Source organism: Rhipicephalus sanguineus, chromosome 9, assembly GCF_013339695.2.
Source record: "Rhipicephalus sanguineus isolate Rsan-2018 chromosome 9, BIME_Rsan_1.4, whole genome shotgun sequence".
In the NCBI taxonomy this organism is placed as follows: Eukaryota; Metazoa; Arthropoda; class Arachnida; order Ixodida; family Ixodidae; genus Rhipicephalus; species Rhipicephalus sanguineus.
The window spans coordinates 53,566,841-53,594,757 of record NC_051184.2 but is presented as its reverse complement, the minus strand read 5'-3'; the positions used below and the strand labels follow the sequence as shown (position 1 = coordinate 53,594,757).

General features: G+C 45.0%; 1 protein-coding gene across 1 annotated transcript in view; it reads left to right on the top strand.

Annotated features, from left to right (window-relative positions):
- The first annotated feature begins 338 nt into the window (after positions 1-338).
- LOC119405166 (thimet oligopeptidase-like) overlaps positions 339-27,917 on the top strand; it is a 37,719-nt gene continuing 10,140 nt past the window's right edge. The window contains exons 1-13 of the mRNA XM_037671973.2: positions 339-905; positions 7,126-7,265; positions 8,055-8,170; positions 9,358-9,527; positions 10,470-10,582; positions 18,732-18,786; positions 19,406-19,570; positions 20,785-20,946; positions 22,364-22,429; positions 23,671-23,775; positions 25,053-25,160; positions 25,922-25,995; positions 26,748-26,979. Coding sequence (XP_037527901.1) covers positions 522-905; positions 7,126-7,265; positions 8,055-8,170; positions 9,358-9,527; positions 10,470-10,582; positions 18,732-18,786; positions 19,406-19,570; positions 20,785-20,946; positions 22,364-22,429; positions 23,671-23,775; positions 25,053-25,160; positions 25,922-25,995; positions 26,748-26,979 — 1,890 coding nt within the window. The 5' untranslated portion in view covers positions 339-521. The remainder of the gene's footprint in view (positions 906-7,125; positions 7,266-8,054; positions 8,171-9,357; positions 9,528-10,469; positions 10,583-18,731; positions 18,787-19,405; positions 19,571-20,784; positions 20,947-22,363; positions 22,430-23,670; positions 23,776-25,052; positions 25,161-25,921; positions 25,996-26,747; positions 26,980-27,917) is intronic.

The following is a 27,917-nucleotide window of genomic DNA, read 5'->3' as shown; positions in this document are numbered from 1 at the left end:
GAAAGGAACCGAGATTTGAGGGATACAGCGGCCAGGAAATGAGAGGACCTAGAAAAGAGCAGCTCCGGCCACAGAGCCGGAGCAGCTAGTAGATGACGAAGCTGGGATCAAAAGAGAATACTGCGCCGGGAGGGAAGAAAGGGGGAATGGGAATAACGAATGGGAATAACTTGGCAGCCAAACTTTTGTCTTCACTGCCGACTACAGTGTACTACCACTACAGTGCACTCAGAGAAGGCGCTGGTGCACCGTAGTGCACCGAAACCGAAACTAGCCAGAGCACGCTTGCTAGCCGACAATAGTCGCTCGCACTCACATGGCCGCTCCCATGGCCGCTCCCGCTCTATGAAAGCCAACGATCAAAACAATCAGCCTCTAGCCTCCTACTGCAATTTTTCGCATCCGCCGTTCCTGCATGCGCCCGCTTTACTTTCGATAGGAGCGCCGAAGCGAAGTGCAGAGTAAACGAGGAGGGCGAACGCGTAAACACATATGCTCTTTTAGGCGCCAAGACAAAACATATGCCCGTCGCTCTTACAAGACTCACCGGACTCACGAGCAGCGCCAGAATATCGTCGTGCTTTGCCGGCATATATAGAGCAAGAAGAGCTCCTTTGGCCGGGTTCTCGCACGCACGACGACAGCGCGCGATCGTGTCAGCGAGGAGCTACTGCGAGTTGTCTTCAGCCTTGAACGTCGCTCGAAGTCGTAGCGTGCAGCAAGACGCCTTCGGCATGGACGCGGAGAGAGGCACCGCCGCGGGAGTTCTGAGGGCGTGGGACTTCAACGTAACTCCGGACGACTTGCACACCAGGGCGTCCAAGATCATGGACGAGTGCCGCAAGATATGCGACACAGTCGGCGCCTTGCGGGGTGACGAGATCACCTTCGAGTCTGTGCTTGATGTGAGTGCATGCACGAGCGAAACCATAGCGTGCCGATGAGAACGGTGGGGTCTGGTAGATTCACGGCAGTTTAAGGACTGCACGGCTACGGAATAGGATTGCGTGCAGGACGAGAGGCAGATCTATAGCGTAACAGCGCGGGAACACAACAAAAAACTCTAGAGGGAACACTGACAAGCGCTAATCCCCTGTTGTCCTTTGTTGTGCTTCCGAGATCATGCAGCACCAACTATCCCGATCTGCCACCCTTCTAAGTTACGAAAGGCAGAACTGCGATAACTACAGGTTTAAGCAACCGAGGACGTGCCTTGACTGAAGCTCGCCAAATAGGTGAACGTGTCATTAAATTTAGGGAGTGGATATTCGCCCGGCATCCGGCTGAATTGCGCGAGCGGAACTTGGCCGGCAGTGTCTCCTCATTGGCCGGCTGTAGTCACGTGGTTATTGCCGGCATCCTGTGGCAAAAAGCGCTTTGCCGGCACGGGTATTTGCCGAGTGTCATTTCGCGAGCGGCCGTCAAGCGAAGAGTGTCGGCATTTAGTGAGAGAACAATTATATGCCGGTAGTTTGACTTCCCCACGCCGTCGCCACATCTGAAAACGCACGCCGTGACGGCAACAGTTGTCCGGTTCTGGTTTGGCCGGCAGTTTGCTTTTGCGGCCGGCCGTCAAGCGACGAGCGCCGGCACTTAGCGCACGGGTATTTGCGAGTTTCATTTCGCGAGCGGCCGTCAAGCGAAGAGTGCCGGCATTTAGTGCGGGAACAATTACATGCCGGTAGTTTGACTTGCCAACGCCGTAGCCACGTCTGAAAACGCACCCCGCGACAGCAACAGAGTCGTCCGGCTGTGGTGTGACCGGCAGTTTGCTTTCGCGAGCGGCCGGCCGTCAAGCGACGAGCGCTTAGCGCGGAGACAATTATTTGCCGGTAGTTTTACTTATCCGTGGTATAGCCTCCCCTGAAAACAGGCTGTGACTACTACGACGGCACATGTCCTCCGGTTGTGGTTTGACCGGCAGTTTGCTTTCGCGAGCGGCCGGCCGTCAAGCGACTAGCGCGGAGACAATTATTTGCCGATACATGTCAAGATAGTGTGACGTAGTCCCGCCACGTCGGTGACAAACATGGTGAAATAAAGGGGAAAAAAATCACCGACGATTACGATACCACCTAATATTCTGAGCGCAACTGTTTAGGTGTTATCAGTGCCCTCAGTGATAAAATTCTTGAAGAAGATGTGAAAACAAAGCCAGATTTGCTGAACTGTGGTGTTTTGGATGAGTGCATGGACATCAACCTTGTAAGGCCCTTTTTCAGCAGTGATGCATGGCTCTCTATAACGAGCACAGTGAAGGTGAAACATATCAATGCACCAGTGGGAATGTGAACAGTGTCACGAAGAGCTTGAGAAGTTTTTTGTGATTGGTGTCTCTGCTGGTACCATATACCTTGCACATTGTTGAAGAGGCAGCCAAAAAAAAAAAACTGTGGCAATGTTCCAAGTGTGTGACTATTATATAGGTCAACATTGTGCATTGGCTTTCACGTCAACATTGTACAAACAACTTTGTTACTTGTTATTGATGGCTTGCATTGACGTCATTGAAAGCACCGTGTTGGAGCACCAGCATGTGGGGACGCGGCGTTTAGTGATGCCACATTAATGTTATCAAAACATCACATGCATGTACTTTTGTTATTTGCACACAGAGATGTTCCTGCCATGTTCTTTTCACAGACGTAACTTGTTTGTCATCAGAGCCACCATCGTGCAGTGCCAGTTCATTGAGAAGCTGCATCTATGGCATCATGTGCAAGCCATTCTGAAATGACCTTTTGTGTACCATTCAACAACAAAAAAAGTGAGAAATGTCATGGAGACAATGAAGGGTTTGACTGGCACTGTAGCTGGTATCATACCCCTCCATCTGATTTGAGGTAGCCAAAGAAACTGCAATGTTCCCACTGCGGGTGACTTTTGACAATATATTTATGTGCATATCTTCCATGTTAAAATTGTTTGAAACTGAGACGTGCTACTTTTTTATATCACCTGACGTTACCCTTTGTGTAGAGTTTGACCTCTACTAATTGCCATTATCATACCCCTCCATCTGATTTGAGGTAGTCAAAGAAGAAACTGTGCAATGTTCCCACTGCAGGTGACTTTTGACAATATTTATGTGCATATCTTGACCTTTGACAATATTTATGTGCATATCTTCCATGTTAAAATTGTTTAAAACTGAGACGTGCTACTTTTTTATATCACCTGACGTTACCCGTTGTGTAGAGTTTGACCTCTACTAATTGCCATTATCATACCCCTCCATCTGATTTGAGGTAGTCAAAGAAGAAACTGTGCAATGTTCCCACTGCAGGTGACTTTTGACAATATTTATGTGCATATCTTGACCTTTGACAATATTTATGTGCATATCTTCCATGTTAAAATTGTTTAAAAACTGAGACGTGCTACTTTTTTATATCACCTGACGTTACCTGTTGTGTAGAGTTTGACCTCTACTAATTGCCATTATCATACCCCTCCATCTGATTTGAGGTAGTCAGAGAAGAAACTGCAATGTTCCCACTGCAGGTGACTTTTGACAATATTTATGTGCATATCTTCCATGTTAAAATTGTGTAAACTAAGACTTGTGTTGCCTTTTATAACGCCTCAAATTACTTTTTGTGTACCGCGCAACAAGAAAAAAAAAAGCAATGTGAGGAGTGTGTTGTCGACATTCAAAGACAAATTCAGGATAAGATGGAAGCTTGCAGAGATTTAAAAAATCATTGAAAAGGCATGTTGCTAGAGCCAACATTTCGACAGGTGGACTTGTTATCATCAAGGCTGCCCTGACAAAGCAGGCCCGTTTGTTGAAATGTTGGCTCCAGCGACATTCCCAGGCCAAGGACTTTTTCATCTCATAGAAACGCACAAGATGTTCAGTAGCCCCTTTGCTGATATCATACATAGCCCTTCCATATGTCATCAGAGGCAGCCAAAGAACAAAAATATGAAACTTTCGTGTGAGTATTGTGCATTTCAGAATTTTTCGTAAGTTCTAAATGTATGACATTTATTTTGGCAACATAGAAATAAAAAATTGAAACACGACCCCCCCCCCCTTTTTTTTTTCACTCCAATGTGCACTATGAAAGGCAACGGTACACTTGCGAAGTTCGCAGGGCATTCTAAGTGGAGGATATACCGTCAGGTTCTACGAAGTAACAGCACAAATGCCGGTCAAACCACAACCGGACGACTTGTGCCGTTGTAGTAGTCACAGCATGTTTTCAGGGGACGCTATACCATGGATAAGTAAAACTACCGGCAAATAATTGTCTCCGCGCTGAGTGCCGGCGCTCGTCGCTTGACGGCCTGCCGCTCGCGAAAGCAAATTGCATGCCGGTCAAACCACAACCGGACGACTTGTGCCGTCGTAGTAGTCACAGCTGCCTGTTTTCAGGGGAGGCTATACCATGGATAAGTAAAACTACCGGCAAATAATTGTCTCCGCGCTAAGTGCCGGCGCTCGTCGCTTGACGGCCGGCCGCTCGCGAAAGCAAACTGCCGGTCAAACCACGTCACGGCGTGCGTTTTCAGACGTGGCGACGGCGTGGTTCTAAATGATGGCACTCTTTGCTTGACGGCCGCTCGCGAAATGAAACTCGCAAATACCGGTGCGCTAAGTGCCGGCGCTCGTCGCTTGACGGCCGGCCGCAAAAGCAAACTGCCGGCCAAACCAGAACCGGACAACTGTTGCCGTCACGGCGTGCGTTTTCGGATGTGGCGACGGCGTGGGTAAGTGAAACTACCGGCATATAATTGTTCTCTCACTAAATGCCGGCATCTTCGCTTGACGGCCACTCGCGAAATGACACTCGGCAAATACACCCGTGCCGGCAAAGCGCTTTTTGCCTCAGGATTCCGGCATTAACCACGTGACTACAGCCGGCCAATGAGGAGACACTGCCGGCCAAGTTCCGCTCGCGCAATTCAGCCGGATGCCGGGCGAATATCCACTCCCTTAAATTTAATTCAACATTGCAAGTCGAACTAACTACTGAAGCGGTAATGCGGGTTAGTTGGTTGCTAGAACTGGCAATCATTTTTGCAGCGCAAATTATATAAAAAAAACGCATACAAAAGGAGACATGACAGGACGAGCGCTCGTACTGTGTTCATGCCTTCTTTTGTGTTTTTTTTTATAATCTGCGCTGCAAAAATGATTGGGGGACTAACTTACATTCCTGAAGGACGTCAAACTTTGACAACTGAGCCTTTGTTTCGATTTTCTATGGCAGGGGTCGGAAACCTGCGGCCCCCAAAATGACGTCGCCTCCCCTTGTCACTTTCTACCTTAAGGCCGACATGGCAGTTTTGACCTCCAGTGGTGTTAGACAGGTACATAGAAAGACTGCTTCCTGGCATTGTCCCCCATTTTCAGACTTTGCCAGATAACGTCTTCACTTCATTTCTTTTCATAAGTCCATAAAAGGGGACAGTACATACATCTGTGAAAGTATTTTCTTGAGAATGAAGTTCATTGAATCGAACTAGTGTTCCCTACTAACTGATGAACACCTCCACGACTTTCTGAGTCTGTCTGTGAGCAAACCTGATGTAGATATATTTGCGAGTTGGCTAAGAATGTTCAGCATTAAAAGTCGCATTGAAAGCATTTCTTTAAATTTTTTCCTTGTAACCTGTTTGCAAACTGCAACCTTGTGACATGTGTGCTGAAAATAAACATGATTTCCGTTCCATTTTGGTAAATTATTGTCAATTCGCCGAATTTTTTCTGCTTTGCCTGCAAAGCCCTCGTGATTTGCCGTTCGGTCCCCGCCGTGTCGGCTTCATGCAATGCAACCCTCCGCCTCAAAAGGGTTGCTGACTCCTGTTCTGTGGTACTTTTTTCACCTTTGGAAGTTTCATTCACGCTATGTCTTTAAGCTCACGCATGAAATTCACAGGTAATATTTAATCAACCACCCTAAGGAATAGATGTTAATCGTGTTCTTTGTTTTGCATGCAAATTCATGAGTTGTAAAAGATGTCCTGACAATGCGCACATCAGTGATGTGTTGAAGAGGATCCAAAACGATAAGCTTGAGCAAGCTGGTAGCGATTGATCATGAAAGAAGGCGAGGCATGTGTACATGAACCATAGGTTGGCAAAAAAATTGGAACTCACTCAGACTCACTCAAGATATATATAATTGCTCTGAGGGCTCACTCGGACTCAGACTCAACAAAATTGTCCTCAATTGGACTCACTCAGACTCACTAAACTTTTTCTCAACCGAACTCATTCTGACTCAAGCTCACCAACATATTACTCAGCCAAACTCACTCAGGCTTTACCTGAGTCTGCGTGAGCCTGAGTGAGTCGACTCACGAGTCCGTCAGCGTAAAATTAGCTTTTTCGATCATGGTGTCAGTGCTCTTCAACGCCAATATTATCTCAAAATCGGTGCTCTATGATATGCTTTTTAATCTTGTACCTTCAAATACGAGTTATCAGTGGTTTCAATCCAGTAAAGGTATTTTTATGAAATACGTGCCTCAAATGAGATATTTTTATCAAGAACGTCCCATCAAATAGTTTGCAGGGGGAGGTCGTGCACCCGCTTCCCCTAACTCACGCCTCTGATCAATAAATATTGCGGTGGCACATGAAAGCTGGTGTGTTGAGATGTGTGAATAGACTTGAGTATAAACATAAGCCAATATAAGGCATATGGTAATGCTGAAGATGAGATAGGACCATAAGTCAGCAACAAAAGGTAGAGGTCAGGTTCACTCAAGAAATCTAATTTGCGCTTGGGGCTCACTCGGACTCAGATTCACCGATATTTTCCTCAACCGGACTCACTCAGACTCAGAATCACTAAAATTTTCATCAACTGGACTCGCTCGAACTCAAACTCGCCAAAATATTACTCACCCGGACTCACTCAGACTCACGGTGCGATATGAGTGAGTGAGTTTGCCGACCTGTGACATGGATGCAAGAAAGGAGATCCAGAAAACACGAATGCCAGACAACACAAATGACGTTTGTGTTGATGGGTTTCCTGTGTTTGCACGCCTTGTCTTCCGCCCCTTCTCACGAGAAGGGGTGCACGATGATCATGTCTCAATAATGCAAACGTTGCATGCTGACTTTTTTTGTCCACCTTTGCTTATCTGACCTTCTCGACTGTGCAGGAAATCGCAGAGGGCCAACGTATATTTGCCAACGAGAAGCTCTACCTCGAGCTCCCAATGTATGTTTCAGCCAGGAAGGAACTTCGTGACGCCAGTGCCAAGGTGTCGAGCAAGCTCAACGAGTTTCAAATCGAGATTGAGTGAGTTGCAGCCAGCAGTGGATTGGAATGTTTGACCTTTGTGTATGTTCACAGTATTGCACGCAACATAAAATGTATGCAGTAATGAGCAAAGTTTATATTTAAAAGGAAATTGCTACACATTTTCAGTTTTTAAAGTTTCCGGTTCTTCAGCCTTTTTTTTTTTTTTGTGCTTGGAGAATGTTTGTAGTTGTCCGTGAATATGCCAGTGCAGTCACACACCATCTTGCGTTAACTTAACCAGTTGTTTAGATTCTTATGGGAAGCTGCGAGCAGATTGTAGTTAAACCATCTTTGTCACTCTGCAGTTTTGCAGCCTTTTTCCAAAACACTTTTTAATGTTCTTTGTCAGAGTTAATCCAAGCACAAACAATTCCAAAACTACACTGGTGCACTGTTCTGTTTTCAGTTTAAACTCCATTTGTAACACTTGGAACCTAGAAACCAACTATGCGGCAATTAATTACTGAACTTCCGTGCAATTACGCTCAATATTGTCAAGTGAACAAATAAGAACTCTCCTTCGGCACGAACACATTGCAAGGATCAGCAGGGCCATGAAAATTGGACCACTGCCGCCTACTCCAGCGTAAAGGTCGTGAATCGTAAAGATCACAATAGCAGGGTAGCTCCTACAAGAGTGTACACAAATTGTGCAGGCCGCTCTCATTACTTCCACACCTGATTGCTCGTTTGTCCCAATAAAACGGGCAAGTTCGTGCTGTCTTTAGCCGCAGCAAGCTTCAAATTTTCTCCTCATTGTCTTCTTCTTCTTCAACTCCCAATCAGCATGCGGACTGACATCTTTGAGAAGCTGCTTGTGCTGGAGAAGAAGGACATCAGCTGCCTTTCGCCAGAAAAGAAACGATTCCTCGAAAAACTCATCAAGCTGCGCAAGAGAGATGGTGAGTAGTGGAGAGAGGGACGACAGTAAATGGTGTATTGTGGTACCCTGAGCCACTGGCTACACCCGCATAGTCAAGGTCAAACCGGCGTGGCAATGAAAAAACAAAAATTAAAATCCAACGAGGTGCAGTTTCGGCGCGAGCTCTGCCGCACGAAGTAATTCGGTGGATTTTTACAATACTTTCAGTTTCTCGGACAAGATACCGAATCGGCGTAGCTTCTAAGAGCGACTATTTTACACTTCGCCCAATGCGGAATGAAAAAAGTAGGCAGATGAGTAAAATCGAACACTCGACAAGTTTGTCTTCGGTTGCTGTTGTATAGTACGTTCCTTTGCTTTAACTGACGTTATTCACATTATTTACCCTGTTTGCATCTCACTTTTCCCACTGCAGTACCTATCTTATTTGCCAGTCTTCCATTTAAAAAGCCAGCAAATAAGTCATTCTCGTAAAAATTTATTTTAGAAGCGATGGGTCAAACCGCCAGGAGAAAATACTTTTTAACTTGTTTCCGAAGCCACTGTCAAACCCCAGTTGAGCAAACGTTTAATGTTTACACTGATCATCATAATTTTTTGAAAAATGTAAGTAGCTGTCACTGTTACTACTTTGAAAATGTAGGTAATCAAAATTAATTAGCGTATGCTTACGTTTGTTTTTGGGATAGTAACATGCAACACAGGCTGAAAGTGATACACATAAAGGCCATGTGTAAGTTATTCTTGTAAGTTGCGTAATTATGTGCCTACTTAATTGACGCAGAGTGTCATACCTCCCCGTAATGACCCTCAAGCGAGTGTTAACAGTATTTCTAAATAAATAAATAAATATACAAGGAAGTGGGTCTTTTTTTTTTCCCTTTTTCACTGATACGAAAGATATGATCGCTATTTAATGGAGAAATAACATGATGTAAATCGCACAGCAAGCCGGTAAATAAGCCCGAGTAATACAGGGACGAAGCGAAATACGTACACTGTACGAGATCGTAGGCTGCCATTCCTGTATTCATCCACGCGTTTTGCACAGAGGCTCCTCTAGATCTATTCTGAAACTAGGCTTTTTATGCAGTGTCAAATTTTGTCGTGGCTGTCCCTAAATTAGACCCATCACCGCACACACTGATGAAGTTCTAGTCACTGGGAGAGAGGCGCGGGTCACGACACACTGCCGGGCTTCTGCAGGTCTCCATCTGGACGCGGAAGTGCAGAAGCAGGTGAAGCAGCTCAAGAACGAAATCAGCGAGCTCGAGGTGAAGTACAGCAAGAACTGCAACGAGGAGAACACGGTGCTCGAGTTCACCGAAGAACAGCTGAAGGGAATGCCCGAGGACTTTGTCAAAAGCCTCGAGATGGTGCGTTGACGACGTAGTGTAGTTCGAGTGGTGGTTATTGTTGTAGCAGCAATGCTTCAGGATGTACTGTATCTGCTAGCAGTATAGTAGTAACAGTAATATTGGCAGTAGCGAGTCGTATTAGCTTCAATGCTTTGAGAAATGCAGAAGGTTGTGCCAGCAATTGTACTAGTAGTAGTAGTAACAGTAGTAGCAGTTGCACTAATGCTTAGGAAGTACTGGAAGCCGTAGCAGTGGTAGGAGCAGCAGAGAATTGCAACTGTAATGCTTTGGGAGTGATGGAGGTGGTACCAGCATGCAACGGTAACTATGGTGTCAGAGGGTAGTAGTTGTAGTTGTAGCACTAATGCTTCAGTAGGCGTTAGAGGAAGCACTAAGAGCAGCCAAAGTAATGGTGGATGTAGCATGAACACTTCAGTGAGTATTGCAGTGTGGGGTAACAGCAGCAGTAGTAGCAGCAGTTAGTAGTAGGAGTTGGTGGTAGCAGCTAGCCGTAGCAGTAGAGTTGTAAGTGGCTTTAAGGCTTTGAAAAGTACTGGTGGTGGTGGTAAAGCTAGTATTAGTAAACGAACACGGATATAACGAATTATCGGTTATAACGAAGTAAATGAAGAATAGCATTGTCATATATAGAGTGCTACAAATATACATTTATAACGAATTTTTGGATATAACAAACTTATTTTCATGTCAGATGCAACTGTTATAATGAGGTTTGAGTGTTTTTAGTAGTAGTACTAGTAGTAGTAGTAGTAGTAGTAGTAGTAGTAGTAGTAGTAGTAGTAGTAGTAGTAGTAGTAGTAGTAGTAGTATTGTTTCACGTAAGGATGCTTAGGATCTAGCTGGGTGTTTTAGTTCCATGGCCCCGCCTTGATTGTAGCTGCAGTTTCAGTTGAGCACGAATGTGCAGTTTGTTGTGGTCATGTGGTTCGCTCCTCCTAGGTCGAGTCTGGCAAACGGAAGGTGACGCTGAAGCATCCGCACGTGATGCCCATCATGAAGATGGCTGCTGACCCTGAGACTCGAAAGAAGGTCAACTTTGCCTACGAGTCCAGGTGCGAGTCCAGTTTTTTTTTTTATTTCTGCATACCTCTCTACCCGCCATCATTGCTTAGCAGATAAGGTGTCGGGCTGCCAGGCTTGAGAATGCGGCTATGACTTCCAGCCACGGCACTTGGATTTAGGGGCACGTTAAAGAACCTCAGGTGGTCAAAATTAATGCACAGTACTCCACTACGGCGTGCTTCATAATCACGTTGTGGTTTTGCTGCATAAAACTCCCCAAAATTTATCTCTTATCTTTTTCTCTGTAGGTGTGGTTTGCATATCCACATTTGTACATGTACGTATATGTGCGCACGATTGTGTCTGTGGGCCTGGCCTCGATTCAACAGCACTTTTGGTTGCACTTGAGTGAATGACAACATGTCTATAGTATTAAAACCTCAACAAAGAAAGACTGAGAAAATGCATGTGCAAATGGGCCTCAGTGCCTAATCAATAAGTGCAGCAAACAGAGACCGACAAACACAAGCACTGTTTTGTGTACAGGCATTGCCCATTGGCTGTAGTAGTCTTTACAGGTCAGCAATTCTCACTGTTTTGCATCAAGGCTTCCACCTGGATTCGGGACAGGTACTATCACTGAGATAGAGAGCAAGAGAAATAGATTATTAAATGCGTTTTATCGTCTCATTATCTTATATGAATATTGATATGGGTCTTATCAAAGCTTCTTGTGGTTGGGCCAATAGTTCAGGTCTCCTGCAGCATCAACTGCCCTGTAAACCCTGTCGATACTGGCATAGCAAAGTGGTAGTGGTTGGGCGGAGAAGTGCCTGGCCCCCCCCCCCCCAAAAAAAAAAAAATTCTGGATACGCTACTGCCTGTCGAGCAGTCCTGATTGGAGAGGTTTGCCAAGTGGAATGCCTAGCAATGCTACTGCAAGTGGGCATGATCAAGAACTAAGTGGCATACACACTGCGCGACGTATACAGAACACGCACCAGAATGGTAAAACACCATCACAATGGTAAAACACCACCACAATGGTAAATAAACTGAAGTGCTTCCCTGAACTATGTCTCTAAGAAAGTTCAGAAGTGCTTTTGTTGCATGAAATGCACAGGTAGTGGTTTCCTTGTTATGTCCAAGAACATTTCTTAGCTGAAGATATGACTGTCGTGAACTTTGAGTGTGGACATTAAGGGGGGACACGGGTCTTAGAAACCGAAAAATCGCGAAAAAATCGTTTTTTTGAAAATGTTATTTTCGGATTTTGCAGTGACTGATGCATAATCTGGCAAATTTTCACGCGTCCTGGATTGATATTTTAGCCGCAGTAGCGTTTTATATCATGCATGTGACGCGAATATTTCTCGATGGACGCGCAAAAATGGGCTTTCTTGCAGGACGCGCAGCTGCCATTCTACGTCTCTGATCGCGGCCATCTTGGTCCCGTTCGAAAGAGCCGCGTTTCTTTTTTATTTTTCGCGCCACCACTACTGCATACGCCAAGTGGCCACTAAGAAAAAGCCCGCGAAAAGCTAGTCCCGATGCGCGGTCCTATTGGTCTACCAGTGCACGTGACAGTGAGCGCGCACGCCATTGGCAGATTTCCACAGTCGTCTGCTCGGGCCGCAGCGTTGCCAGATGGTGAAATTCGGCACCAGATTGGGAAAATCTGGTGAAAATTGGGGGCTGCTGGTGTTGAGGTGCCAGAACGGCTACACCAGACAAAATCTGGTGAAAAGTGGTGAAAAACGTTGAGGAGTGGCTTGTCACTACAATTATTCTTATTTACACCGCGTTGTTGCCGACAACTTATTGCTTCAAACCACACCACATCCCACGAGTAGCGCCAGTTTCTTGCTGCACTCAAATCTATAAACCTTCAAACCGAAACCGGCCGAGCAGGCTCATTGTGTGGCGAACATAGAGTTAATATACTGACTCTAGAGGAAAAGCTGGGCCGCGAGACCTATAACCACAAGAACGCTGACATCTTGGAACGTTGTCATTCTTGCCATCACATATCAATCCTAAAGACGCATCTGCGCAATTAAAAACTTGCGGATATTGTTTTGTGTTTATTTTGAATACTTCTACGAAAGAATACGACGGCTATTTATGCAATTTTCTGCGCGCGGACAGGAGCGTCTGCAGGCTGGTTAACTAGATGGCACCACCATATCAACACGCGAGTACGCGAGTGCGTGCTTGCGGCCGATTGCGCCGGTTTGCGCGTCGTGTTAAAGCCCCTGAAACTTCGTTCGCGACGTGTATCTCGTAGTTGTCATAGTGTCCCGTTGTGTGCGTTTTCTGTCGCCGCATACCGCTCGACTTCATGTGACAGCCCTTTTTTCTTTCGAGCTGGAAACTTCAGTGCATCAGTGCAAACCAGGACGGGCGGCAAAGAAGAGATGAGACAAGCCCTGAAAGTTATGTACGAACTAGTCGCAACCGATTTTTTTTGGTACTTTTTAACGGCGATAAAGCTTCGTGGGCCGTGTAACTTTAGTTTCGATTGAAGCTTTCGGGAGATGTCTCACTCACGTTCGCCGCTGCATGCTGCAATCGACATTTTTCTGCGTTACGGCTCTCTGCGCTGAAGTACGGCAGCAATGAGCTGAAAAAGAACGTGGATACAGGTGTCTCGCCATTGCAAGTCGAATCAGCGCGCGACCACGGCCTACGGACTTTGCTTCGAGCTGCGAATCTCTCGACCTTTGTGCCAGCGAACGGAGAAACTTTGGTAGGGAGCGCTAGTAAAAACCACGCACAAACAGGTGGAAATTTAACTGTTATCAACCGGACCAGCTGCACAGACAACCGTACACTAACACACGGCTTCACGCATCAAAACACAGCTGATGTTCTCTGAACAGCGCGTAGCTGGCTTAGGTTGGTAGATTAAAACTGATAACTACCGTCAAATATGGCGAGCGTCTCAGGGTCTGGCAACGCTGGCACCGATCGTTTTGTTCCATCATGGCGGAACCCATGCGGTTATAGGTTTCAATGCATGGGCCCTATGGGGAGCTTTTCCTCTAGAGTCAGTATATTAACTCTATGGTGGCGAAGGTCGCGGGACAGTTCGCGGGCCTGCTGGACGCCACCCCGCTCGTACCTCTTGTCTTCAGTAATAAAGTTAATTTTCTCCTTCTCCTTGTTTATGCATATCCACCTTTATGGCTCTAGAAGGCGACGGGCTCTAAGGAGGTTAAAAAAATTCTAGAGTGGAAGTAATCGAAACTTCGGAGAAGCGAATGTGAAGCCAGCGTTTGGACATACCTTACCTGAATAGCCTACCCTTCTCGTCTGATGTCTGATTAGAAAATGCCCTTGTTCTGGTGACGTAAATGCTATAGGTTAGTCATTGGTCGGTTACGAGGAAAGGAATATATCCGAATGAGTATGTAAAGCTCGCCAAGGCTTTGATAAGGATGCCAGTAACATAGAGGCACGTTGGGAAGTATCTGTTCGGAACAATTAGCCATCGAAGGTCCGTGTTCAAAACCAACCTTGTCTTTACCTCTTGTTTTCTTTGTAGTTTTGGGGCCCTTAACACGCGCTAAGTGGATAAAAACAGTAAACAGGGCTAAATAACTGAAGTCGGTTTGTGGACACTGGCTTCATCATAAGACAAAACGAGATGTATGGGCATGGTGTAAGGTATATGTAGATCGAGCACATGTGACTAGCTGACTTGCTACTTTTTCTTAGCTGACGACGTTTTATCGTTCGGTTTTTCCACTCCAGCATCTTTTTTTAACATCATTGGGTGGGCCACTCAAAAACCTCCTTGCCTGTTTCTAGGAGTACGTGTGCGAATATATATTCTAAAATTTCGAATAATTAATCGAATAGTGTTCTATTCGATTCGGCATTCGAATCGAATAGTGTATATTCGAAATACCAAATATTTTTCCAATATACACTCTTCAGCATGGACGGAAAACCCAGAAGTAACGACATTGAGGGGTCATTTTTGTACACGCTTACATGCATGACTAACAACAGACGCAACTCTTATGTGTTGCACGGCGGGCTCACTTGCAATCTTCCAAAGGCATAGCGCATGCAAGACGGGACGGCGAATGACAAATAGACAGGCATAGACATCAGGGGGTAGCCAGGGGGGGGGGGGGATTCAACCCCCCCCCCCCCCCCGAAAATTTTCAGTTTTGCTTGCGCACACATACAAATGCACTCACGAACATACATAAAGTATGTTGACCCCCCCCCCCCTCGCCGAAAAAAAAATTTCTGGCTTCGCCCCCAGCAGATGCACATCGCTGTACATACACAATATGCTGTGTATGTGTGTTTATGCGTCATTCGCCTTGTCCCCTCTTGGATGCGCTACCTTTGGAAGCAAATGTTATCGCGTGATGTAAATTTCTTGCAGATCCAGTTTTCAACAATGATATTTATCTGTCTGTGGCGCTATAGTGCCTAGAATATTCTAGGCACTATAGTGGCGCTAAAGCCCATTACGTGATAACCGGTTGGTTTATCTGTTTCAATAAATGTTTAGCTCGATGTGCGGTGTTCGGTTAAAGAGACCTTAATTCTTATGCCTCAGTTTTATTTAAAGGCTAGTGACAAAAAGCCACGCTTGAATAGTCTTGTCACTGTTGTATTTCAATGTAGGTATAGTTACAAAATAACCCGAATGCTCCAGTCGCTGATGTGTACGCCTACCTCAGTCTAGATAATTGTAGTAGTTTTTGTCGATTAAAAGTAATCGTAATGTTCCTTTAATGTTAAAATCTGCGAATATTTGTTGCAAAGAAAGTGTTATGGGATCCTGGAGCTGTTTCGAAAGTGGTTGCCTCACTATTCGTGCATCACTTCACGACGGTGGATGCATCTGTTGAGCGCCACTGCCACGTGCAGACGCGTCTTCGTTTGCGCGCACCCGTGCCCCCTCGCTCTCTCCCCACCCCCACACACAACCGTACGAGTGTAGTACAAAAGATAGCTACATTCCCGCCCCTCCCCCGCTGTTCTTCCCATCTGTACGTAGCCCATTTCATCCGTCTACGGCGTTTGTTTCTTTGCCTGCTCGGAAGAGGCGCCTGCGGACTACGCAGCTTCGATGGTGCACCATCCACCCTCTTCCCATGCTTTTTTTTTCCTCGAAAAGACATTCCTGCTCCCTCCGCCGCCCTCCGTTCGCCCCCCCCCCCCCCCCCCCGTCCCGTATCTTCTATTTTTATATATATTGTCTTTCTTCCGTTCTCGTATGTCACTCCGCGGTGCTTTGTTCGTTGAGAAGTTTGCCTGCCGATACACAGTGTGCCATAGGCACACGGTCACCGGATGTTGCGGGAAGCACACGCACGCCTGCCTTCTTCAATGGCAGCGGTGGGGCCTTTGGCGTCGACAGCAGCACGTTTTTGTGCAGTGTTGATCGACTGATGCACAAAAATAGGAATTGTCCACGCAGCTCAAATGGTTCGCTGGCGCTCTCCTCCTCGCACCACACACACACACACACACACACACACACACACACACACACACACACACACACACACACACAAACAACCACTTGTCCCCACGTTTTATGGCCCATTCAGTCAGGCGCGCGTTCAGTGTTCCAAGGCCACGGACCCAGGGGCCGTAGATATTTTGTTTCGTGTTCAATAGTATATGGAAAACAGTATAGCTGAAGAACACGCCGTAGACGCGTGGCTCTTCTCAGAACTCAGAACTCCAAACGTAAACTGATTTCTGATTGGTCCGTTTTCTAGGGGCGGGGCTCCGTCCCCGTGCCGGCGACGGAAAAAAAAATTTTATACGAATACGCTGACAGCCACAAGTAAAAAATGCAGAAATAATCAAATCACTCTCCTTTGTAATAATATTGTTATAAACAACAAAAAATATTTTCTATGGGGCAGGGCTTTTGCAAAGTAAAACGCTAAAAAGAAAAAAAAATGACGTCATAGTCGCCATTTTGTAGTGTTGGTGAAATCTGGTGAAATTTTGTTCTGGGGTTGGTGTCGAAGCCCCTTTCCAATCTGGCAACGCTGTCGGGCCGCGGGAGTTCGTGTCGGACAACGCGGCTGAAACGCGCAACCATGCCGAATTCGACGCCAAAGTTTGCTACGAAGTACAAATTCGGTGGGCGGACAAAGAAACGGAAAGTGTACAACTTTCAAAAGAAGCGCCGATCACCTTCAGAAGATGTCGACGGTAGTTTGCCTCCCGTGCCAAGCGCCCCCGAAGACGCTGACTGTGGGTTAGGCCTAGCGGGTGAAAGCGGCTCTGACAGCGACCACGTTCGACAGATGTTTCGGCGCGACACCGTCATGTTGGATTTGTTGAAGATCGAGAAGGACGCGGAAGTAAAACTCCGGAACCTAGCATAAACGCCGGCCATCACGCGAAAATCGGGTCTTCTCGCTTGTGCAAACGACACTGCCACGGACGACGCCGCGGCTGGCTCGGATGTGATGGAGACGCGCTTCGCTCTGGTGAGCCTCGACGCTCTAAACGCTCTGCAGTCAAACGTGAAGTGCAAAGGGTGCGACGGCGATGTGTCTGCGCATAGGTGAGCGCGAATACGGCCTCGCCGTAAAGATTGTTACGTCGTGCGAGATCTGCGGTGATAACGCGCCGGTGTGGAGCTCGCCGCGCGTGAACAGCGGAAAAACATGTAACCCGTTCGTTGTGAACATTCTTGCCACGCGCGCTATGAAGACCACTGGCAATCACCAAACAGCGCTGAATGAGATCTTCGCTACAATGAATGTGTCTGGACCTGGACCTTCGGCTAAAAAATGCATGGCAGAAAAAGACCGTCGCAGATCAACAGCATCAGCTCGCAAGCGTGCCTCTGCAGAAAACATGCAGCGGGCGTTGAAAAAAAGGCATTTAGGGGACTCAAAGCAGAAGGACTACCTGCCTGGTACCTACCGAGAATGCTGAAATTGTAAATTATTGTAAATACACGACTATTCCATGCTAGAGTTTGCCCAAAATGGACTTGTTGTGTTTTTTCACGATTTCTCAGGATTCAAATTTTGCTGCGGTTGCAAACTTGCCAGAAAGATATCTCTGCCTTCAGAGCAGCTAGGACTGTCATTTTTGTTGTGACATGTAGCTCTATCTGTAGTGCACACAGGGGTAGTTGTGAATTTTTGAATAATATCTTCAAACATTTTATATTTGGCACAAAATTGGAGCATAAAGTGGATGTGTCTGCAACACTGAAAATCAAGGTGCTACAACCTAGCTAAAGATCATCAGATCAAAAAAGCATTCCTACCCCTGTGTGCCTTATGTTCATTAGTATCTAGGCATGTGTCAATAGTAGCTCTATAATAAAATTTTTTTGTGTACCGTACCTGGAAACAATGGGTAATTAATTTTAAGATATCTCAAAAACTAATCGACATAGGAAAAAAATAATTACATTTTCAAAATCAGCATTAAAAACTGAATTATACTGTTAAGTTTGTTTTTAAATACATGAAAAAATTTAGCATTTCTCTCTGAAGTACAGTGTCCCCCCTTAAGGCTTTTCTTTTCAGACTCATAAATAGCTTGCAGGAGCGGATCAAGTGGGCTATGCCTTCCTGTACAATGCACACAGGGCAGTGTGATGACTTTATTCGTTTGACTTTACACAGGTTTTATTCTGCGTAGGTGATATTGAGCCAAATCCAGTTTAAACGTGCCTGATCGCACCTGTCGAGGCCACACGGCAGGCAAAACTCACACATAGGCTCATATGAATGAAGGAAGCGAATTTTGAGGGCTCGTTTCTTTGCTAGACTCAACTTTAATGAAAACCAGCAGATAATGAAGGCAAGGAAGGTATAGGGGACATTAATTGTACTGTTTTAAGTGCATTGTGGTAACTGTGTGACGATAAGACAACTTGCCGCTGGCAGGGACCGAACCTGCAAACGTCCGATCTGAAGATTGCAGGTTCGGTTCCTGCCAGCGGCAACACGTCTTTTCGTTCGCTTTACTTTCTTCACATCTATATATCTCAATTACCACAATGCACTTAAAATAGTACAATTAACGTCCCCTATACTTCCCTTGGCTTCATTATCTGCTGGTTTTCATTAACATAGGCTCATATGTATTTCTAGGTCTATACTGCAGTCGATGACGCAAGGGGTTGTGTTGGAAAGAGAAAATAACAGTGCCCAACACTTGTGTTAACTCTTGTGTTTTCAGGTGCATTGCGGAGAACATACCACTACTTGAGAGGGCCATATCTCTAAGACACAAGGTATGTGGTGTTGCCGGTTTCAGCTCGTCGTTTGAAATTTGGGCCCTGAGGTATGTGGTGGCCCCATATGTCACAGGAGTACAGACCACCATAGTTTTGGGCTTTGCGAGCCTCAGGGCTGCATGGGTCATCAGCTCATGTCATCTAGTGCACCGCTCACACGAGCGCTCAGCTTGGAACGTGAAACATGCTTGTTTGCGAGCTGTACCATTCCTTTATGCTTTCCTTGGTTTTGTTCTCTTGTGGATTTTGCTTTCACCGATGACGAGTTTGCTTTTTTTTTCTTTTTTTTTGTCCACTTTCATTTTCCTTTACCTTAAAGTCGTTACACTGCAATTGAAAACATCACCAAATTGCTTCGTCTATGCTTTCCTTGGTGTAACTATTTATTGGTTTCTGACGGCTGCGCTCTCAAGAATGGGCCCCTCAGTCTAACACCTTTCTTCTCATTCATTTGTCATGTTTTGTGATATAGAAATCATAAACGCATATCAAGAAGCTCGTGAAATGTTTCAAGAAGGGGCGGAAAAAGTGCCATTTGAGATGTTGAAGCACTCATCCACTTACCTTGCAAAGTTTGTTGCTTGATGTCAGCTACATTCTGTGTTTTCAATCGCAGAAAGCACAGATCCTCAGCTACCCGACGCACTCTGACTTCATCACCGAGTTGCTGATGGCACGATCGGCCGCAAACGTTCGGCAATTCCTCACCGAACTGGCCGACAAGCTGCAACCACTGTGGGAGAAGGAAAAGAAAGTGCTGCTTGAGCTGAAGGAAGAAGAGGTGGGTTATCTCAGGTTGCAGCAGAGCTTGACTTCAGTTGTCAAGCGCAACGTAACACTAGAAACCAATGGCCAGGTTCAAATATGGCACAGGCCTTATGTTTTGTATGCTTCATGTGCTCCACCCCCATAAAGCTTGAGAGACTGCGAGTAGCTACAGTCTGTTTCTGATGTGTGAACACACCCATTGTGAAGGTGCACCAGATGAACTAACAGGGGTTTGAAAGCACTCGTCTGCGGTGTCATCGCCTGTGCTACTGCTTCCCACCCACACGTGAGCACTATGCCCACTTTGTCATCAGAGAGGGTGTCAAAAAAATAGTGAACCATCTCTGCACCTTCCGAAACAAATGCCATGTTGTTCTTTTACAGCCGAGCTGTTAAGCCAGTTCGCGTCACCAAAAAAATATCATCTTCGGGAATGGGTATGAGCCATAGAAAGCAGGCAATCCAAGTCGAATTTCCAATTAGGCTAGTGAAGCCAAGCTCAGCAAATTACTAATTACTACTGACCGAATCGATTATAATTAATCCTAATTAAGTCTAATGAAACTGTGTGTGATCGAACCAAGCCCACCTGAGAAAAGTCACGTGGCTTAAATATGCTAATTAATCCCAATTAAACTAATTATGCTGAGCCAGGGTAAGTATAGTGAAATATAATTAAACATAGTTGTGCATGGTATCTCCTAACCGAGCTGATCATAATTAATTCTAATTAAGCCCAGCATAATTAAGCCCACTTAATCCAAGCAATCTAAGTCAAATTCCCAAATGAAGCTAGTGAAGCCAGGCTCAGGAAGATATTAATTACTACTGGCCAACTCGATGCTATTTAAGCCCGATTAAGTCTAATTATGTGCGATCAAACTAAGATAGATTTACCAGCGCAAAAAGACGAAACACTTAAGAACACACACACACACACAGCGCTGTGTGTGTGTTCCTTTTTAAGTGTTTCGTCTTTTTGCGCTGGTAAATCTATCTTAATCATGAACCAACTCGCCCAAGCAGCAGTTTTATCAAACTAAGCCCACCCGAAATACTCGAATTTCATGTGGCCTAATTATGCAAATTATTACTAATTAACCCTAATCTAGATTGAGCCAAGCTGGGACCAGCTAGGAGACCACCAGCACCGCTTTGACTCTGCCTTACGCCTCTAGTGCAAGCTGCCCGCATTTTTTTTGTCTCTCTCCCTCCTCTTGTTGGCAGTGCAAGCGCCACGGAATCCCCTTTGATGGCGAGCTGCACCTTTGGGACGTGGACTTTTACAAGAATCTGGTGGAGGAGCGACACTACAAGGTGGACCAGGAGAAGCTGCGGGCGTACTTTCCCCTGGACGTTGTCATGAAAGGCATGTTCGGCATATACGAGGTCAGTTTAGCAGCAGTGGCGTGGAATCGCAAAATTTAGACTAACTTTTCTGTCTACCTTAGCACCTTCCTTTTAGCAGTGAAGCTGTTTAGGCCGGAGGCTGGGCCGCCAGGAGTTCGCAGAAAAACTTCACGGAGCTATGACATCACCATGCGTTGCCTAACGACCTGTCGGAGGGAGGAAAGGAGGAGAGAAGTGAAGTGGAGAGGAGGAGAAAAAATAAATAAAACAAAGTTAAATTTCTTGGCGAGGCGCTATTCGAACTTGGGTACCCGCGGTTCGAAGGCGAGTGTCGTCACCACTCGGCTATCCAGGCACGCTAGCACAACAAGCGTTTATGGGAAGCATATCATCGCGTTGCTATGGGCGAGAGAGCGAGAAAAAGATAGAAAGAGAGAGAGAAAGAAAGCATAGCATAGCCATGTATAGTATTGTATTATAACAAGGAGATGGAAAAGGGAAGTGAGGAGGTGAGGAGGAGTGATGTGAAGGCGAGGAGGAGGGCAACGCAACCAGCTCCGCTCCTTCCGCAGTCTTTGCATCACTAATGCGTAGCTTCCCCACTTTTTTTTTTTTTACTTGGAGATCGCGTCATGGATGTGGCCTTTGCCTAACACCTTTCACTCATTCTTAAGGAAAGCTTGGGTTCTATAAAAGAAGAATCGGAACTACTATTTCATTGGATGAGGATAAGTTAAGAATTTCCATCAGTTGCACGATACAGCAAATTACTGGTGACAGTGTAAGCCACACACATGCACTGTTTGTTGCTGCGCATCTTCGAACACACTGCTATGGGACACAACTATCTACACAAATAAATTTGACATGAATGACTGACTGCTCAGTTTATCGTATTCCTGGTGAAAGCTTTAAGAATGTGTTTCAGTGATTAATTGCTCAATTGCTTATTTAGCATTGTCTCTGTGACAGGTGAAGTCAGTAGTGACTGTTAGCAATCATGTTCTGACATGTTCTCTTTATCGGAGATGCAGTGTTGGTTTTGCATGTTTGCTTATAAAAATGTCATACAAATAGTACGTAAACATTTTGGCATGGCCTGAACGCCTGATTTAAGTGGCTCCGTCTAATAATGATTCTTTTGCGGTGAAGTAGTATACACTCAAACCTCATTATATAACAAAGTCTCATCTGACACAAGAATATGTTTGTTATATCCAAAAATTCGTTATAAACGTACATTTGTAACACTTTATCTATGACAAGACTATTATTCCTTTACTTCGTTATATCCGTGTTCGTTATATCGAGGTTGGAGTGTAACAGCTTTAATGAAATAGGCTTATCAGTTATTTATATACAACGTTTGTTTGAGAAAGTGTTTCTTCTTCGATTGTAGCTGCACTTGTGGATGTGGGGCTGGAAAAAAACATTGTTTCCTCTCCTCTATGCGCAGCTTTTGTTGAGGCTAAAGTTTGAAGAGATCGAGAATCCCGCTCTGTGGCACCCCGAGGCTCGTATGGTAAGTGAACACGACAGTTTCCCTTTTCGTTCTTTTCATCTTTTTTTTTTGTTCACTGTGTTTAAAACACAGCCTTAGGAGAGTGATGAAGCTTATTTTAGTGTTTACATGAGAGCTGGTCATACGATACGTAAGAAGTCGGGAATCTTTTCTGTGTTCAGTCTTTGGTTGTTTCAGAACACAGTGCAGTCAATCTTTAGCGATAAAAATTAACCAGGCCATAGCGGACACCGTAAAATCCGTTGATATGGCACGGCGAGCTGGTGTGAGAATTTGAAGGTGATGCTGACACCCGTGTTTCATTTTTGTATCTTTCCTTCATTACCAAACATATGCTCACTTTAACGGGTTGTTGTTTCCTATCGCAGAGGGGCAATTTAGAAACAGAGCTCGAGTAATTTCTCTTTAATGTGTTTCTCAAGTTACTAGTGCTTGTCGCTATAAGCCAGAGAGAGAAATGGGAACAAGAGAAAAAAAGTTTATTTGCGAAGCTTCAGTTGAGAGGTCGCTATGAGATAAGTTCAGCAATTCTGCACTGATTGAAAGAGACTAGTGTTTTCAGATTAATGTATTTTTAAGTGTTTCATGAGTAAATCAAATAGGAATTAAGGTGAATAAAAGAAATAAAAGGAGAATTAACAGTAAATCAAATGTTAAAGTGAAGTAATGGTGAACAAAGTGTGGGTTAACACGTTGGCGACCAAGTCTCGGCACGTAGAACCAGTGGTGATAGGCGACCGACAGGGAACAGTAGGAGGCAACAATATAATCAAATGAGAACGTCAAAGTAATTTAATGAGTGTCTTGTGAGAGCACATAGGCTTTTGCCTGTACTTTCCTTAGTGTTTGCTAAAAGGAAAGTTAATGTTTTTTTCTTAGGTGTTTGTTGAATTTCCACTAACATGTAGAAACACCTATATCGATCAGACTGACACACTGTATTTCCCAAAATGCCGATTCTTATCAACTAGGATGATTACTTCCATTGCATTTATGCTCGATCGATCTTCGCCAAGACCCGACGCAGTAGCTGTGCCTCGGGTGTGGTCAAGCGTGGCTTTGTTTAGCTACTAACGCCTCACCTTGTGCCCACTACTCGGGTCAGGAGTAAATTCACTTTTTGAGTCATTACAAACAAACCTATGAAGTTGCACGTTTGCCATGCCAGGTAACACAATTGGCTAGGAATTCAAATGCCAGCTTCGAGTGTTGTTTGACACTGCGCCGTTTCTTCGCTGCAGTTCAAGGTGACCGACAGCGACAGCAAGGAGCTACTTGGGTACTTCTTTATGGATCTGTTCCCGCGAGAAGGCAAATACGGCCACTTCTGTAACATTCCGCTGCAGGTATGTGGAGTAACAATGCACTACACTCAAACCTCGATATAACGAATTATTGGTTATAACGAAGTAAATGAAAAATAGTCTTGTCATAGACACAGTGTTATAAATGCACGTTTATAACGAATTTTCGGATATAAGGAAGTTATTTTCGTGTCAGATGTGACTCTGTTATAATGAGGTTACAGTGTAGTTTGTATCTTTGCGGGGGTTTTCACTACCTTCTGTCGGCCTAGTTTGGTCATACTACTATATGATGCACTGGTTCACCATGCTAGCTGTTTTAGCTAAGATAAAACGGCGCAAAAAGTACAGGACATACTACACAAAGACGCACACATACAGTGCTGTATCTGTGCGCCTTTCTCTGTGTCCTGTCTTTCTTGCGCCCGAGCATCTGTTTTGGTTTTAGCAGCTGAAGTGCTGCACTGCCAAGCTGGAAGACACCGGTTCAATTACCGGCCATGGCTGCCACATCCCACATGGGGGAGACTGGCACAAAAAGAAACACCAGTGCATGAAAATTTAGGCTTGAATTGAGGAATCCCGGGTGTTTGAAATTAGTCCAAAAGTCCCCCACTAAAGCGTGCCTCATAATCATAGTGTGATTTTGGCAAAAGAAAAAGCCATATTTTTTCCACATTTTGAAAATCCATGCTGCGGGTTTTGCAAGTGCAAAGAGCGAACCCATGAGCTGAAAGCATGAAACTCCAGCCCTCCTGCAAAAGTTTTGAGTAACAGGAACCGATCTCAAATGCCAGTTTTTTGCCTGCTGCATTGGCTGGAAGCAGTGGATGATGTCCTAAACATTAGTAAAACCTCTCAGTGACTGTTCTTTCGGCAGTAGTGCTTCTTAAACGCCATGCTTTCCAGCGCTATAAGCTATTGAAAAAATGAACAACATGTCATGGCAGCTATCTTTTTAAGCATTACCGACAGATCAGAATGAAAACAGGTGCCGGTGTCTTGTCCAAACTGCTTTTTTCTGATGTTCTTGTTTGTTCTTCAGAAAACTACAGTATTTCTTCACCCTTTCTCTTCTTTCTTTTTTTTACATCAAAACTTTGCAGTTAGTTCGTAGCACCACGGCTATGAAATGAGCACCACGGCTACGAAATGAAATTTTTGTCTTGGTTGGTGACATTCCTTTGGCTACTTTTTAGGATTTTTCGGTTACTTTTTGAGAAAATAAAAAGCCTGGCAGAACTGCTAGCGAATTATGCAGGTTAGACATGATAGGTCTCTACATGTAATATGCATTCTTTTCTTATTTTTTTTTTCAGCCAGCCTGCCGCAAACAGGACGGCTCCAGACAGGTTGGCGTGGTAGCCGTCATCTGCAACTTCCCAAAGCCCACAGCGGACAAGCCGTCCCTCCTGGCCCACAGTGACGTGGGTACTTGTCGAGCATGGCAGATTTTGCACTTCTCGTCCAAAATAAAAGATGTATCGGACGAAAACAAGAGTTATGATGTGCTCGGTTGGTCATTTCAGATTGCTCTGAAAGTGTTATATAATGAGTTCAAAGGCAGCTTTAGCACTGCATTGCAAGAACAGCCCTTTCATGTGCCAATTAATTCTGGCTATTGAAAGTTTCGCCACATTTCTTGCATTTTTATGAAATCGCAGACAGTTTGCAGCTGCAGAATAGATTAAAGAGAAACTAAAGCGAAACATTAGGTCAGTTTAACTGAGGTTATTCTTTCAGAACTTTACTGTAATTAATTTTGTGATCATAAGTCCATAAGTTGAAGGGAGCTAGCAAACGTACACCTTCGGATAACGCGTCTGATGCGAAGTATGGCGAATTTTAATATGTAGCATATTTTACTACTAATACCTTGCACCCTACTACTATTCAAATCTTGCTACTAGTATATTGAATTCGCATCGAAATTATTTAATACTAATTACCATTCGCTCTGCAACAAAAAAGTTATATTTCCACAAGCCAAGCAATTTACTAGGAGTACAAGTGCAATCGTTTTCCTCTTTTGTGACCATTAAGAATTTGAAGTTTGTGAACCAACAGCTAGGCTAATGAAATAATTCCTAGAAAGATGCTGCATCACAAATTGTGTGTTGAATCTTCGAGACATGAAGCGACAGCCTCTGACCCCTGCGATCTTTCTCTCGACCTTCTTTCTGTCCAGGTGCAGACGTTCTTCCACGAGTTTGGCCACACCGTGCACCACATTTGCAGTCGGGCTGAGCTAGTCATGTTCGAGTGAGTGCAGCTTCTTGTCTTTTGTGGCATCCAATGCAGTGCTTCTATCTGCAAACCGTCACAATCGCCTCGATTCACTTGCGTGTAATAGGAACTACTCACGTGCCTCTCGCCCTATTTTCTGTAGCTTTTTCCCAGGTGCAAACGGTGCTAATAATCGAAAATAGATGTTGAAGGGATCCTGAACCAAGCAATTGACGAGGTTTTCACAACGAGGTTTTCACGACATGGCGAGGTTTTCACGAGCGATTGCCCATAGCAGTTGTTATATGTACTAGGAAAAGTTATGTTGCATTTAAATTTGTGAGTACTGTACAAGATCACATCATTTCTGTAAGTTATTTGTGTTAAAATAGATCTTGCAGATAACAGAGCGGACAGCTGGGCTAGTTGGTCTTGATTCATAATAAATTATACAGTGCAAAATATCAGGCAAAAGATGAAGAAGCGCACATGGACAGTGCAGTTGAGGGACAGTGCTGTCCGCGTGTGCTCCGTCGTCATTCGTCTCATATTTTGTGCTGTACAATTCGAATCATCATAAAATCGATCTCTCTGGTATACCTGTGTGACGTATGTGCGGCAACATTATTTTTTAAATTGAAACACCTCAAATGTGAGGTGGTGCGACCTATAATTAGAAAAATACCATACATATTTCAATACTGCTCATCGCGGCTAGCCTTTGACCACTTGCACTTACGTTGCCACGACGAGTGATAAAAATTCGCGCTGCGCCTTCGTCGTCGCAGGGGCATGACGGTGGAGCGTGATTTCCTGGAGTGCCCTTCCCAGATGCTGGAGAACTGGTGCTGGGACATGGAAGGCCTGAGCCGCATGTCCAAGCACTACGGCTCGGGCGAGCCACTTCCCAAGGAGTTGGCCGACCCGCTGATTGCCTCGCGGCTCGCCAACGTAGGCCAGTTCAACTTGTTCTATATCAACAGCGCCATGTTTGACTTGGAACTACACGTCAGGCCACAGGTACGGCCATAAGTTCCTGTCCTCCGCAACATGCCTTCTTGAGGGGCAGTAAAGGCAAGTGACAATTTAGGCCACACTGACAGATTAATACTTTAAGACGTATAAAACATCATTTTTATCTTTAAAAGGGTCTGGGAATGAGCCTGTTGGTATCGTTTCATGACTGCAAAACAGCGCGAAAAACGAAGACACAGGAAAAACAGACAGGACTAAGCGCTGGCTGCCCACAATGCGTTTCGCACAAATAAAGGCATTGTTGCTAGTCAGCGCTTGGTCCTGCCCGTTTCTTTCCGTGTCCTCGTTTTTCGCGCTCTTTCGCAGTCACGAAGTCATATATATCAACAACAGTAGTCGAGACATTAAAGTAAATGTAGAACACAAAATGTGACTCCGTCGGGACATTTTAGTACCAGCCTGGTGTCGTCACACGTGTCCACTATGATTCTGTCACTAGTACTGAGCCATTGCAATAAAATGATGAATTCAACGCACTGCAAGACGGCATTTATATTCCATTTATGGAGAAAAAGAAATCTTTCCGATGTTAGCCTAAGTGGTCACTGCGTGATTAAATGTAAAAGCGTGACTAAATTTTAAAAAAAATTCCGGAGCCCTTGCCTTATTGGTCGGGAAAATATGGGGTAAGCGAAGCCTTGCGTCTGCATGCCTGACCTGCTGTTTTTCTTTTGTTTTTATCAATCGCATTTCGTGATGCTCCCTCCTAACTTGTCCCTTCCTCCATGCTGGGAATTGGACCTTCACCCACATGCTTAGCAGCACAACACTTCTGTTGCTACAGGCAACAACGACGGTCACACGTGAAACAATGAAATGCAACAATGAGGAGCAACCATGAAACGTGGCTAGGGATGGTCGAATATTCGGGCGTTTTGAATATTCGAACGAATATTAAAGTATTTGAATTCGCTTCTATACGA